The 15,914-nt window shown below is 41.0% G+C and overlaps 1 protein-coding gene and 1 pseudogene across 4 annotated transcripts in view; one reads left to right on the top strand and one right to left on the bottom strand.

Moving 5' to 3' along the window:
- The window catches only part of Mark1 (microtubule affinity regulating kinase 1), a 112,529-nt gene that overhangs the window by 70,584 nt on the left and 26,031 nt on the right, over positions 1–15,914 (top strand). For all 4 annotated transcript variants that reach the window (XM_021635789.2, XM_021635788.2, XM_060364880.1 and 1 more), the window contains 4 exons: positions 3,775–3,823; positions 5,219–5,284; positions 9,064–9,134; positions 13,349–13,405. In XM_021635789.2, the coding sequence (XP_021491464.1) occupies positions 3,775–3,823; positions 5,219–5,284; positions 9,064–9,134; positions 13,349–13,405 (243 nt within the window). The remainder of the gene's footprint in view (positions 1–3,774; positions 3,824–5,218; positions 5,285–9,063; positions 9,135–13,348; positions 13,406–15,914) is intronic.
- Positions 305–3,616, bottom strand: LOC110547935 (splicing factor 3B subunit 4-like; annotated as a pseudogene).

The raw sequence follows: 15,914 nt of genomic DNA, 5'->3' as shown, positions 1-15,914 counted from the left end.
TTGAGTTTTATTTCCCTGTTGACTAATTATGTTGAGCATCTTTTCATTCTCTCTTAGGCTGTTAATAGATCATTAGAGAAACATCGCTTGTGGTTACACTAATTTAGATATTATTCTGACAAAACATGTCTGTTTTTTAAGCAAGAAGTATAGTATACTTCTTGTGTGTGTGTGTGTGTGTGTGTGTGTGTGTGTGTAAAACAATTAGGACCAACATTTTAAGAATGAAAAATTCCCTGTGGAAAAATAACATTGAAATGAGGACAGGGTTGCTGAGAGGGGTCAATACATTAGCCCTGATGAGCTATAGGAACTCTGATTGGTCCAGGAAATGAAGATACTGGGAGAGTATAGAAGGGAAACAAAGAAGGGCAATTTTCTGAGGAAATGGACCCCAAAGCGCACAACAAGGTGGAACTGGGGGCTGTGAAGTTGGTCTGAGTGGAGAGAAGAGCCCCCACTGGTGGCCATGGGGAAAAGGTCTGGAAGGACTAGTATATCCATGAGGGGACGTCAGTGGAGGAGGACCATGCATCTCATGTGAAAGCATAAGACCTGGGTGACCCACGGGAGACCCAAAAGAAGCCCTGGGGCATTCCAGAGGTAGCTGGGGTGCTGGCTGCCCCCCAGAGCCTGGAGGCCAAGCATGGGAGTGTCCTAAGGCATGGAGGTCACAATGTGCCAGCTGCATCTGGGACACACCAGGATGGGGCATCCTACCTGGTAGGAATGGGTGAGGATGTCAATGTCTGTGGCCAGGATGTTCACCCCTTGGCGTTTCTGCTGCTAGGGAACCATATTCTTCAGCCCCATAGGTGGCATAGGTGGTGGGGGCATGACTGGGGTATCCCAGGAGGGAGAACCCCAGGAGGTGGTACTGGAGGTGGGAATGAGCCAGAGGAGGCATGTGTGGCATAGGAAGCCCAGAACCCAGGGATGAAACCACAGGATAGGGGGTGGTGGAGGAAGGACATCTGCAAACAGCTGTTGAGGGTGGTCTGGCCTAGGACAGTGGGTTCTGGGCTGCCAGGGACATTCAGCTGCTGAGCATGGTGCTCATCCTTAGAGCCCTTCTTAAAGGCACAGTGATAGGGCAGTTACACAGGTACTGTCCAATCATGGCCTCAATTGCTATATCCCAAGTATCAAAAGAAGCAAAATTAATGAAGGCATAACCCTTGGAGTTGTCTGTGTCAGGGGCCCATGTAATCTTGGGGGTCTGTAAGATGACTCAAAAGGTGCTAGGTTTAAACAGGACATTCACCTAACAGTAACTGACCCCATTAGGGATGTATGTAGACAGTTTATTTGGATTTTGGAGTTTGGTGGATGGAGCTGGAGGTGCCAGTTTGGCCCTTAGTATACAGGACACCCCTGACCAGGTCGTGGCTGGCCTGCAGGTCAGCAGTATCAAAGTAGAGGAACTAGTTGTTTTTTTGTTTTTTTTTTATTTTGTGTTGTCATTATTGGTAGCTGTGCCTGGTGCCTTGGCACATGTGGCATCAGAGGACATCTCTGTGGAGTCCTCCTCTTCTGCCAGCTTTGTGCAAGTTCCAGGTTAAATCCCATCATCAGGCTTGCCAGACAAACACCTTTATGGGCTCAGCTAGTCAAGTCATCCTCCATTTTTTGACATAGGCTTGCATGTAGCCTAGACTGGCCCAGTAGTTGCCTTGTAGCTGAGGACAGCCCTGAATTCCTGAGTGCTGGGTTAGGCCTTGAGCACAAGAGCTCCAGGAGCCCAGGAGGGTTGCTGTCTTCACTCCATCTGACTCTGTAGAAAATTAGTTTCCTAATCATTGTCCATGCACAGCACTGCTATGAATCAGAAAGCAGCTTCTCATCTCTGGGTCCAGGCCCCCAGTGAGAATGTTGGCTCCGACATCCAGGTTTTGTAGTGATCTGAGGCCTTGTTCACGCATATTGGCTTCCCATAGTTTGGTCATGTTCATAATCTTAATGGTGTAGTCAGCATCTTTCCCACTCCTCCGAAATTCAACAAGCCGTAGCCTTGGTGCTGCCCAGTTACTGTCACTTGGCATGTGGGTGTTGACCACTGACCCTGCCTGGAGGAGCAGTCCCACAGCAGGGGTTCACTCACTGTCTAGTCTAGGCCTCCCACTTACCTGTGGCATCCTGCTCAGTCCATGGTGAAAGGGCTCCTGCTGTCTCTAAGCAGCAGCACCGCCCTCTGCAACAAAACATGTCTTAACAGATTCTTTTACATGTTGCCAATTCTTGGTTCTTCTATTTTCTTGAACAAATGCTTGATTTTGATTTTGACTGTAACATTTATGCAAACAACATAAAGGAGAAAATAAAAAATTATGCTTTTTTATATTTCATGATTCTTTTAACATTTTATTATTTATCTGTTTGCATGTGTATGTGTGTGCATTGATGTGTTCATGGGTGTCAGCTTGGAGGAGTACGTTCTCTCCTTCTAAAGGTTGAAAGGTTAATACTTTCTAAAGGTACTAAAGGTTGAACTCATGTCATGAAAATCTATAGCAGGCACTCTTTCCCTCTGTAGCCACACCACTAGCCTGACAAATCATACTTTCAAAAAATGGTCCATAGAGTTTTCTAAAGTTAAGATGAAATAAAAATTAACATTTGTGTTATTTTGTTTCATTTAACATGCTTAATAGTCCTCCTGCTCAGTGGCCTGCTCTTTGATCACCTCCCCCTGGGCAGGGGTGGGGGTGGGGGGTGCAGCCTTACCAGGCCACAGAGGAAGACAGTGCAGCCAGTTCTGATGAGACCTGATAGACTAGGATCAGATAGAAGAGGAGGAGGACCTCTCCTATCAGTGGACTGGGCGGGTGGGGGGGGGCGAGGGGAGGAGAGAAAAGAGTAAGGGTTGGGTTGGGAGGGGACGAGGGAGGGGCCTACAGCTGGGATACAAAGTGAATACATTGTAATTAATTTAAAAAAATTTTTTAAATAACCCTCCTCTTCGAGCTGGAGAGATGGCTTAGTGGTTAAGAGAGGCCTCTCTTCCAGAGACCCTGTTCCCAGCACCCACATAGTGATTACAACCATCTGTAACTCCATTTCCATGGGATCTGATGCCATTTTCTGGCTTCCGTGGGCACTGAACACATGTGGTGCCCATGCAAGCAGACAAAACACTCATATACATAATATAAAAATAAGTAAATCTTTTTGTTTGTTTGTTTGTTTTTGTTTTTCTTGAGAGGGTTTCTCTGTATAGCCCTGGCTGTACTAGAACTTGCTCTGTAGACAGGCTTATCTTGAATTCCTTATCCTCTTGCTTCAGCCTTTAAGTTTTTGGATTATGGGCCTTTGCCTCTGTGCCTGGCTATTTTGTTATTATTTGACAGTATTCTACGAGTCTACTTAAAAGCTCCTCTGACTCTTTCACAAAGTGTTGGGTCAACCAAGAGATGACTCTAAGGAATCAGACCCCCAAGGCAGCTTGTTTCTCACTACTAGACCTCGTGAAGTATCTTTAGTGTCATTTCCATAGTCTTTTCTTCTGTTTCTAGTTGTTAAGAGTAGTTGAAGAAAAGGTAAGTTTCATTATGGATAATTTCACATACCAAACAGACAAACCACTCCAGTTAATACAGAGCTGAGTTGCTTTGCTCATTCTGCAAGGGTGGAACCGAAAAGCAGATCTCTGCTTAGCGTCTCTGCCAGAATTGACAGTCTTGTAAGCAAGTGATTGTTTTCAAGTGCAAGTTCAGTTGGCTTCTGCTTGAGTTTTTCTGTTCTTTAAACAGGAATATGTCTTATCTTATTTAACAGTTGTTTCGAGAAGTACGAATAATGAAGATACTGAACCATCCTAACATAGGTAGGTATGAAGTCTAAACATAATTTCTGACAAAGTGTTTCCCCTCATTGAAGGCATTTAAATGTGTGTGAGTTTACTGTTGCTCCCTATAAAGAGAGGAGAAGCAAAAGCTCCGGAGGTGACACGTGGTGCAGTGTGGAGGTGCAGTGAAGGTCCTGGAGACCCTGGCAGCTGTCTCTGCTGCTCCTGCATCTCCTGCTCAACACCATACTTCGCTACAGCTGGGGCTTCTGCACAGAGATTCTCCTTGTTAAATCAGGTTACATGGCATCAGCTAATAATGGGGAAGAATTACATGTTTTACTAATGAACACTTGAGTTTAATGTAGTTTTGAAAAGCAAAATAATGTATTTTGAAGTAAATTTGCTATTAATTTCAGTTTTACTGAATTGTTTTAGTAAGTTTTGACTTTGCCCCCCTTTTGATCACATATGTTATGTAAAATCACTTGATTCTAAGTAGTAAAAGAAAAAACTACTTTTAATCTACTTATTTTTACATTCTGTCTTGCATCTTTAAAGATTGTCTCTGTGTGTGGCCATTAATGTTATCATTCTTAGTGAACAGTTCTTGTGTTCTTATTTTTGTTTTTCTTGAGGGGGTTTCTCTGTATAGCCCTGGCTGTCCTAGAACTTGCTCTATAGACCTAGCTGGCCTCAAACTCAAAAGTAAATAAATCTTAAAAAATAGTCGTCCTCCCTCCCCTCCTTCTCCTCTTTCTTTTTCTCCTCTTCCTCCTCCTCCTCTTCCTTCTCTTGCTCCTCCCTTATATTTCAAGACAGATTCTCTCTGTGTAGCCAGGCTTACCTTGAACTTATTATCTTGAAGCCAGAAAATAATTCTATTTTTACTACAAGTTGTTTTTAGTATCACAGAAATGTAAGTTTTGTTTACACCAACCACTGACACTTCACGATGTTTACCACTACACTGTCTCTGAGCTTTCGTTAAAATTCTGTCCTCCTGTTTGTAAGTGTCTCCTCTCTCCCCTCCCCCATCTGTTGTTGTTTCCTTTGGTTTGGTTTTTTGAGACAAGGTCTCCCTGTAATCCTGGATGGCCTGGAATTCACAGAAATCCATCTTCCTCTGCCTCCCAAGTACTGGGATTAAAGGCATGTGCTAAAAATATTTCTCTTTTTAATGTTTTATTCTAACTAGAAAGAGTTGTGGTTTATTCATCTCCAACACTGTTTTAGCTCCTAGGTTGACTACAGATCACTTTGGGGTAAGTTTCCTTGTATAGGAGTAATGACTCTTGAATGACTTTTTTATTATAAAGTTAGAATTATTCAGTTTAGCAAGAATTCTAATATTCTACTTGTTGCTGCCTAAGGTTTGCAGCACTAACGTGCATTTTATGGTGTCAGATATAACTATATTTCTTCTTTTTTCAGTGAAACTGTTTGAAGTTATTGAAACAGAGAAGACACTATACTTAGTCATGGAATATGCAAGTGGGGGTAAGAATGAGTGGGCTAAGAAAACATGTCATGTTTGGTGGATATAGAATTGACGGTGCTTGGCAGCTCATTGTAACACTTATGTCTTCATCATAATTGTAGTTTTACTAACATATCCTTTAATTACCTCTTAATGAAAATTTAATGTTTGCTTTCAAGACCTGCTAAGCCTACAGTATAAATAGAACTTTTGGCTTATTTAAAAATTACTTAGGGAATTTTTAAATTTTCATTGTCATATTATCAATATTTTAATTTGCTTATTTAAATATTAAAATAATATTCAATTTGTAGCCCTTGGCTATAAGCAGAAAATCCCAAATGCAGAATGTATTTAATAAAATCTATACTGAAAGCATATTCTAAGTCAGATATTTATTTATCTGACTGCTCATATATGACAGATCTTCAGTATATATACATTGCCAAGGTGATTCATAAGTTTTGGATTTAAGTAACTGTTGATCTGTGTTCTGTAAGTTAGGGTTGAATTGATGGAGGGTGGCAGAGTCCACATGTAATATAGAAGACAGCATAAACTTTGACTGTTACAGGGTCACAAGAGGACTGATATGTGTGTGTTGATTAAATAATAGAAGGTCACTTTTCTGCATTTTCTTTTAAATAAGAGACACTTGACTCAAAGTGCAATTCCATTTGGAATTTTTAAAAAGGTGTTTGCATTTTATGGAGTTACACCATTGAAAAAGTAAAACCAAAATAGTTAAAGGCATGCTTTAAAAGTAGAGAGAACATAGCAATTGATTAAAAATGAGGGGATATAATCCCAGCACTTGGGAGGCAGAAGTAGGTGGATCTCTGAGTTTGAGGCCAGCCTAGTTTACAAAGCAAGTCCAGGACAGCTAAGGATACACAGAGAAACTGTCTTGAAAAACTACAAAAAAGAAAAGAAAGAAAGAAAACTGAAAGAAGAAAAGAAACACAGTTTACTGGAATAATTTTACTGGTTTATTAGTTTTCACTAATTACTAGGAAACTGTTGCATTGAGCTTAGTGCAGAGCCTTTCCATCATGAAGATGGCAGGTCTGTGGCAATGCAGAGTCTGTGTAAAATGAATAAGAAAGAGTTGTTTTGTCCATACCATCTAGGCAACACATTTTTGTATGGCTTCTCAGATTTCTAAACCTTTTTATTTTAAATACTGAACATATGTAATTGCTTTTACGTTGTTTTTGCAGATTAAACGTTTTAGTAAATTTGCTTTCTCCAAAACTTTTTTTGCCCTGAAAATATTTCGGTGTAGGGTTTTCATTTGTTTCTTGATTTGTTCGGTCCCTTGTCTTTTGTGGTACAGGGGACTGAGCACAGGGCCCTATGCTGGGCAGGTGCTGTACCACAGAGCTGCATCCCAGCCCATCAGTGTGGGTTTTTGATGCTACATAATGACTTGTTTTTAAGTCCTTTAGTAATATTTCCATAGAAATCCATTGTCAGGATAGGAGCCCTGGATATTACTTTTAGTTTCGAAAACTCATGTATTTTGTTTGAGTTTCTATATGGCAGTAATCTAAAATTTAGAGGCTAAGGTTAGAAATGCTTTGATATAAGAAACAACAGGTCTCTAGAAGCCAGTGAGTACCTCTCAGCTTTTTTACAGGTTTCCCCACAAGGCTCTGCATGTATGAACTGATTCAGCTGTTGATAGCAAGTAGTCAACTCTGTTGGTGTTGAAGAAGGGTGCTCCATCTGGAGGGCAGTGAGGAGTATGTAGTGAGATAGGTTCCATCTTTATGTGCTGAGAGAGGGAGAGGCAGAGAAGAAAAACCAGCCCGAACCTCCTGGCCCTTGATACTATTCTGATTCCAGGAAAGTAGAAGATGGCAGGTTTTCTTTGAGTTTCACAAATGGTTTTGTTAACAAAAGTAACTATAATTCTTTGGTAGTGCATCTAGACTCTTTTTCTTGACTTTTTAAATCTATTCTTGGCAAGGCAAGATGGGGAAATAAAACACTGAATTTTCCCTCTGAAATCTCCATATACTTTGAGATTGAATGTGGTCTGCACACTAGTGGACTTCTGAGTCAGGCGCCACCTTCCCAGGTGTTAGTCAGGGGACTAATGGCAGAGTGGGGATCTTCAGTGACCAGAAAGTCAGGGAATTCCTCTACAGTTTTTTGAATCAAGGTTAATTGAAAGGAGCCTGTCAAAGTAGGTGTCAGGGCTCCTCCATCACAGTATTTATTCTTCCTTTTGTTCATACAGGTAACGCTTATAAATGCTTACAGGGAAGTTCTCTAGTGCTGAGAATGTACAGTGAGCAAAGATAGAGTCGGCCCTCAGGATCACACTGTAATTGGTGAAGTTAAGTGTGGTCAGACAATGCCACGGGGAGGGCCGAGCTGTGTAGTAGGGTGTGAGCCACCTGGGCACAGCCTAAGAGGAGAACCAGATGCCTGATGTTTGGACGCTTATGTGTATCTTTCCCAGCCTAAATGTGTGTGTCTGGAGTAACACTGGGAAGGGTTAGCTGGAATTAACAACTGTGAATGCATATCCAGAAGCACATACTCTGAGGAGAGCCAGCCGTAGATAGCACCCTCCATTTCTTGTTCTCATCATCCCACTTGCAATTCACAAAATGCCATGTTCAGCATGCACATTGTTAATTTCACCAACATACATCCATTGCGTGTTGATTTTTAATATTTGACGTATAGGGTTCATTTGCCCATGTGTCATATATCTGTGTACTTAAATGTGTCATTTATTGAGCGCTCACTATACGCCATTGTGCCAACCACAGGTATTGTTTCCTGTAATCCTCACAGAGGCTGAGTAGACTCTGGTTAGAAACACAGTCTTCGTCGGGCTAAGGAGTCCTGGTAACAGCCCCTGGCATTAAGTATCTACTAAGTATGGGCTACCCTGGGACACGTACCCAGTGGTTGGATCCCGAAGCCTGTAACGTGGCTGTACTGTGTAAGAGCTTCTAAGCCACTCTGTGATTGTTAATCTACATGTGTGTCTGCATTGTGCAGCTGATAGAGACACAGAAAATAAGTCTCTCCCTTACACTGTGGTAGTATTTCAAGATTTTAACTTATGATTAGTTTTTCTAAACTATTACTGACTAGACAAAAAACTTCAAACTTAGAGATATGGATACATAGATTCAATAGAAAATTTCAACACCATCGATTTGCTTTTAATGAGTCAGCACATATTTGTTGCTGTTTTATCATGGAGATGAAGATGCATATATGTGCAGCTGTGAAGAGATTGGGGCAGCCATCAGGTCATATGGGGCATCAGAAAGCAGCCAAGGGTGATGGGCTTCCATGTGATTTGTGGGTACCTGTCCAGATGTGAGGACATGAGCATAAGCATAATCAGCATACAGCACCTGGAAGAAGATGGAGGTGACCAGACTATGTGAGGGATCTAGGAGAAAGTGTTGTAACTGCTTTGTAGTGGAGGCCAAAGCGCCAACGCCAAATATGATTTTGAACTGACCTGTGGCTTCCCTTCATTAGAACGGGTAATGAAGAGTCGGCTGTGTTTCACGTATAACTTGTGGAAGTGTAGAACACGTTTCCTTGGTTATTTTTAAAGAGTTTTTATAAATCATAAATTGCTACAGATTCTCAATTCCATGTGTAATTCTTGTCCCATTTATGTGTTAGTTTGTGACTTGTATAAACAGCAGAAAATGGTGGACCAAGTGGTTCTTGAAAAGTAAGGCCAGAACTTGATGTTGCATATATAGTTAACCAAAATCAATGTGTATTTACTGCCTGCTTTGCCTTCCTGATTCAGGTGAAGTATTTGATTACTTAGTTGCCCACGGAAGAATGAAAGAGAAAGAGGCCCGTGCAAAATTTAGGCAGGTATGGAAAGTGGTTTTCAACCTTGTTTTGCTGGTATTCTCAGTGATGTGCAACACGTAGTGTCAAAAACAACTTTGAGCATACATGGGGTTTTTTTAAGGAAAAAATTACTCCTTTCTCCTACTTTTCAAGAATGGAAAATTCCCAGAGCAGAAACCCATTTTTCCTGAATTTTACTAATAGTAGTGCAAATGGGGATTTTGAGGTGGTCATGAATGGTAACATTTTATAAGTTAGACACAGTGTTTCCCTTTGAGTCTTGAACCCAGACCAGACTAAGGTGGAGAAGAAATTCTCAGTCCTTTGATGCAGCCGGAAGCTGTTATCAAGTGCTGTTGGTTTTGTGTGTGCACTACATATGTGTGCTGGTCAAAGAAGATGTTGTATTGTTTTCTTCTCTAATTAAATACATATTAGCTCTAGAATTCACTTCAGACTTGAAGAGTATGGTCAGGTGTGCAGGCGATGGCGGTAGGATACTCCCATTGCCGGTTTGGCGTCATCGTGACTCACTGTGGAAAGGACAAAGTGAGAGAAGGGGATTTTTTTAAACACATTTAGAATTTTAATTTTTGCAGCTTAACTAAGTGTACTTTATTTTTTTACTAACTTTATAACAACAAAAAAAAAACCTTGGGTATAAAAAAAATCATACATCAAAATTAACTAGTCTCAACGTTTATACATATCAGTGAACTTGTATAGTCAGAGGAGCCATTCAGAATTGTGATGCTTCACACTGGATTTTACACTTTCTCTATTGGATATATTTTAGGTACTTACAGACACCAAAAATGAAAGCTCTGTGACAGAGCTCGAGTTCTGTGAACTAGAAAAGCAATTATCTTTGTACCCCTCTCAGGACTCATGTCTGTCACCTACCTGCACTCCGTCCTTCCTCGCGTCCTCATATTTAGCCTTTCTTGTTCTCTCTTCCTTGTGTACCGACAGGAATGTTTGTTTACATATATACATATATTATTGGCTTGAGTACAAATATGAGGGAGAACATGCAGGGTTGTATGACCTCACTTAACTTTCTACACTCTAACTTCATCCATTTTCCTGTAAATGTTGTTGTTTTTTACATTTTTTTTCTTCAGAGCTGAATAGTGCTCCATTTTTAATGTATACCAAATTTTCATTAACCAGTCATCTGTTGTTGGGCAACTAGATTGAAAAAATAACTATACTTTATAAATAACTACAGAAATGACTAGTGAGTTGTGAATTACCCACAAACTGTGCTGAAGCAAGGCTTCAGTGGTGTGTTATCTCCTAGACTGGACCTTAGTGGACTAAGATTGTTTATTTTAAAGGAAGTTAGATCTTCATCTGTGAACATTACATGGGTTCTGCAATTATAAGCATTCTGTAATCCGTTTTGTAATGTATCTATAAGGTCTTTCTCTATAATAGCTTTCCACGGAGGCTAATTAAACAGTCCTCATCATGGAGAATGAAGAAGACAGCCCACGCCACTCTTTGACCCAACCTTCCAAAGTGGTTGTGTAGTGGCTTTATAAGTCTCTGTTACTCAGATACTCAAAATAGTAGGTGGGGGAACCTACCAGGCTCAGGGAGCAAAGGCACCTGCTACCGAGGCCGACAACCAGAGTTCAGTCCCTGGGGCCTATATGGAGGACAGGCAGACCCGATTCCTGAAAGCTGTCCTCTGACCTTGACACACGTGTCACACTCAGGAGCTTGCTGCAAGCCCATGTACTAAACACGTGTATGTGTGTACACACACGTACGTACACACACACACACACACACACACGCGCGCGCGCGCGCGCGCGCACGCACACACGCACAGAAAATGGTGGACCGATGGTAGTTATATTCAAGGCTCTCCCTGCTGCAGGGAGCTGTTTCTGTACTCAGTAAGCTCTGCTTGCTTGCCTTTTAAAACAACTAAATAAACACTCACCCTTTTTCTCTTTTCTTTTCTTAGCCTCTGTATAGAAAGGTGTCCTTGGTGGAAAGGCTTTGTGTTATGAAAGTGTGCTGTCAGCCATTGTGGTGACTGGAAGCAGAATAAGATTTAGGTTATAATCTGGGGCCCTAGCCCTAGCCCCCCTCCCAAATAAACATACTTACCTATGTTTATGATTTTTATATAAGCAGTTAAAAAATGTACTACATTAGCAAGGATACATAGATTCATGCCCTTGAATGGGGGTATTCAGCTTAAAATCATTAAAGACAGCACACAGTTTAAAATCATTTTAGCAACCATTGCCAATACAATGCCCCTGCAAGCTATGAAGATGTGCAAACATATTATATATATATATGTACATATGTGTATATAATAACTTATATTTATACATTTATGCATTTATGTTTATGCTTATATTTATATTTGTAACTTATATTTTATACACACACACGTAATAGTTTGGGGGCTAGAGAGATGGCGCGGCAGTTACGTATGCTTACTTGGCAGCAGAACACTGTAGCACCCCTTCACTGTCATGCAAGTGTGTGAGTATACAAGATAGACTGTTACCAGCAAGCTCCTGCAACCTAGTGTAAAAGGTAGCCTGGTCCTCTGAACACTGTTACCTATATAGTATATCCAGAAAATACAATGCCAATGTATCTTGTGGCTAACAGACCTAATTGAGTGAAATTTTAGAACTTTGCAGCTCGATGCCCCAGAATCTTAGAAACTTTGATTGTTCTGTTCTGCTGTGTGTGGGACTCCTGCTTGAAGCTGCCCATAGCATTGTCATCTTGCCCCAAACATTTAGTGGCTGCGCAGTGCTTACTTGCTGTGGAATCCAGAGACTTACCACGCTGTCTCTCGAAGCATGATTCCACCAGCTTTGCTCCCTCGACATTAACCCATCTCATCACTTTACCCCCATTCTGTCCTGTCAAACATCTCAACTGCTCCTGTCCTTCAAGGATACCCTCAACCAGTGGCACCTCCTTCAAGAAGCATTTCTGGTGACAATCATTCTTTTTCAAAATCCCTCACTTCTCTATAGCTCTGCCCCTTTGGGTCTACCTTGTATCATAGTTACTCACATTCCCTTCTTCTGAAATTGTAAGCTTTGTGATGGCAAGGCTCATGTAGTGTTCATTTTTGTACTCCCCCTAGGAACAAGCACATAGCAGGTACTCAATAAACTGATGTGAATCAAATGACTTTCATTGAATTATTTATTCAGTGTATGTTGGTGGGTTTTTTTCACATTCATGTCTTGTCTTTGAACCATTTTAGCACACATTTGAATAATTTTCTAACCCTGAAATGCCACTTTGACTCTATTTTGGATTCCTTTCCTCTTCATTCCTATTAACACAGCCATTCTTCATACTGCCATTAGATGTTCAGAAACCTCTTTTCTGTCTCCATTTGTGAATGGCCCCCGTGTCCACACTGGGTTTACATGTAACTGACTCCCCAGCTCTGCACTAAACTGCACCAGCTAGGATTACACATTACATATTGCAAGGCAGCTCTTTATCGCTTGCTACTGGGCAAAGAGTTATCACAGAAAAGCTTATAATCTATCTCTGTTTTTGTATTTGAGGCCTTTACATTGGCCCTTGTCTGGCCCTTGTCCCCAGAGCCCTACACACTGATTAAAGGCTGCAGAATGTGTGTGCACTGCACAGTACTTTGCTAAACTAGGGGCAAGTGCAAAAGTAGCCTGTATCTCAGTTCTTGATTGTTTGTTTGTCTTTTTGAAGGCAAGTTACTCTTCTGTTTCCTTATATTAGAACAGAAAACATGAGCTGTTGTTAAATGTTATTGATTAGTTCTTGATAAATTAAGGAAATATGCCTTGAGCAAATATGATGTAATCCCAAATGATGTAGCTTTAACTCCAGTCAGCTGTCTCAAATGCTAGTTTGCATGAGTAGCAGTCTCTTGACATTGTAGTAAACCCTTGTTCTAAACTACAGACCATACACTTTGACTCACGTAAACAGAAATTTAATTTGTATAGAGAATGTCCATGGATATTGACCAAAAAAAAAAGATAGTATGTTTTCCCAAAAGAATATCACTTCCCACATTTAGAAGTTTCATCTCTTTAATAAGCATAGTGTTCTAAATCATGAAATTGGAACCATGAAATTGCTATTATTTTTCAATCAAAGTTAGTACTTACCTAAATTAAAAGTGATAATTATGAAAATCAAGTATTGAACCATAAAATAATTTTGACTTTTTATCCAAATATTTATTTCAGATCGTATCTGCTGTACAGTATTGTCATCAAAAATGCATTGTTCACCGTGATCTTAAGGTAAGCTTCTGCTTTTAAAATTACAATCTTAATTATGAAAATGTGAAATAATAAGGGGGTGGCAGGGGGGAATGGCTCGACAAGTAAAAGCCCTTGCTTTGCAAGGATGAAGACCAGGGTTTGAATCCTCAGCACTTGCCTGATAAACCTGGTAGGGCTATGCATGCCCATAACTGCAGCATTTAGAGGCAGAAGCTGGTTTGGATCCTGGCAGCTCCCTGGCAGCCAGCCTAGCCGAAACAACCAGTGTCAAGTCAGTGAGTGCTTCTGTCTGAAGAGAATGAGGTAGAGTGTGATACGGCAGGGCACCAGATGTGCTCCTCTGGCCTCCACACAGGTGCACACATCATTACCTGCATTGTCGTACACACACTTAAAAATTTGTCATAATAAACTTAGGACCACCTCTCTATTACCCAGCATTTTAGACACAGGATGGGTTGTTTTTTATAGAATTGTCACCATAGCTTATGAAAGGCACCATATTCACCTAGCACGTGAAAATGTGGGCATGACGCTGTCCAACAATAGAGTTAGAGGACTTCATTGCCTGTTAGCTAGCATGTTTCAGATAGATAAACACGGAATTCTGTCCTCACCTGTAAATAGTCAAGGTCCCATCTAGAAGAGTGATAGCACAATAAATATATGTTTGCCACATGTAAGAATCAGGGTTCTTTCTCAGCTCTGATGTTCAAAATGAGAAGAGGGCTTAGTATGAGTATGTGTTGGTTAGTTTTTTGTCTACGTGACACAAGCTAGTCTTTTGGGAAGGGGGACCCTCAGCTGAGAAAATGTCTTCATCAAACTGCCATGTAGGCAAGCCTTGCAGGGCATTTTCCTGAAGAATGTTTATGTGGGAGGACCTAGTCCTCTGTGGGCAGTGCCACTCCTGGTTGACTGGTCCTAGGTCATATAAAATAACAAACTGAGTGAGTCATGAGGAGCAGGACAGTGAGCAGCACCCTCCATGGCCTCTGCTTCAGTTCCTGCCTCTAGGTTCCTGATTGGAGTTCCTGCCCTAACTCGGTGGACTGCAACCAGGGATATGGAGGCTAAATAAACCCTTTCCTCAGAGTTGTTTTTGTTCATGGTGTTTGCCACAGCAATAGAGAGTAAATGTTGAGATGAGAATACTTTGGAATAAGATGTGTGGTAGAAATGGCTACGGTCAGACAAGATTCAAAAGCTTGGGCTTAAGTGTGTCTTTTTTTTTTTCCTTGCCCTTGTCTTCATTATCCAGCATCTTCTATTTTCCTTTTTAACTTTTGTCATTGCTTTTATCCATTACTTGCATCAAATTTGGGTTCTATTTAAATATAATGCTTTATACAGTAGTCAGAAATCTAATTCTATGTTTTGCTTCTATTCTTCTGACCTGTATACTGCTCCAGATGTTTCTGTATCAGTTCTCTTGGATTTTTAAGGGGAAGTCATTTCTACAAAGAAAAGGGGTGGGCAGTTACCCCATTTTCTTTTGTTTGATTCATAGGTTAACATCTCATTTTTATATTTACACATTCAACAACTCTGTGTTTAGTCCAGCCCAGTAGAGAGCTTCCCATATATGCCTGGACACAGACGCCAGGACTGCATGCTGGTCTCTTTGGAGGCAGTGTCCTCACTTAGATTTCCATCCAGACCAGCGGTTCTCAACCTGTGGGTCATGATCCCTTTGGAGGTCAAATGACCCTTACACTGGGGTTACATATTACATGTCTTGCATATCAGATATTTACATTACAATCATAAAGTTATGAAGTTGCAGTGAAAATAATTTTATTTTATGTTGGGGTCACCTCAACGTGAGAAACTGTATTAAAGGGCCACAGGTTGAGAATCCCTGATACACTGTTCCGGAGAAACTGGAAAAACTACCTTACTGCAGATGGCCAAGGAGACTTAGGCCCTTATAACAGGAAGGCATATTTTTGTTGTTATTCTCAGCCCATAAATGCTGATTTAATGTTACTCTTCCAGATTTGTTCATTTTCATAGTATCTGTGTCCACTTTTATTTGTTGATTAGTTGGTTAGGTTTTTGGTTTCCTTTTGTTTGGTTTTAGTTGTTTGTTTGTTTTTTTTTGGGGGGGAGGCTTGCTTTGGGTTTTTTGAGACTGTATCTCACCATGTAGCTAGCCCAGGCTGGCCTGGAACTTGCAATCGCCTGCCTCAGCTTCCCCAGTCTGAGACTATAGGTGTGGGCACAGCCTGGGCCTGCGTCCCCACAGGCCTTCCCAGATGACTGTACACTCGGTCAAGTTTGTAGTTAACATTAGCCATCATTGTTGTAGTTACACTTTGCACAAATACGAGGTAAGCTAGAACACCACAAAGGGACAAAGAAAAGAGGGGGGACTTGGAGGAGAGAAAGACAAGTAATGGGCCCTCCAGTGAAGCACAAGGCTCTCTGATCTTTATCTTGGTCAGTCTTACTTCTTTTTTACTCCGACAAAGCACGTCTACATACCAACCTGTAGCTTTATTGGTCTATTTATTCATCAGTTGAA

The sequence above is a fragment of the Meriones unguiculatus genome, chromosome 11 (assembly GCF_030254825.1).
Source record: "Meriones unguiculatus strain TT.TT164.6M chromosome 11, Bangor_MerUng_6.1, whole genome shotgun sequence".
NCBI classification, from domain to species: Eukaryota; Metazoa; Chordata; class Mammalia; order Rodentia; family Muridae; genus Meriones; species Meriones unguiculatus.
This window is presented reverse-complemented; position numbering and strand designations above follow the sequence as displayed.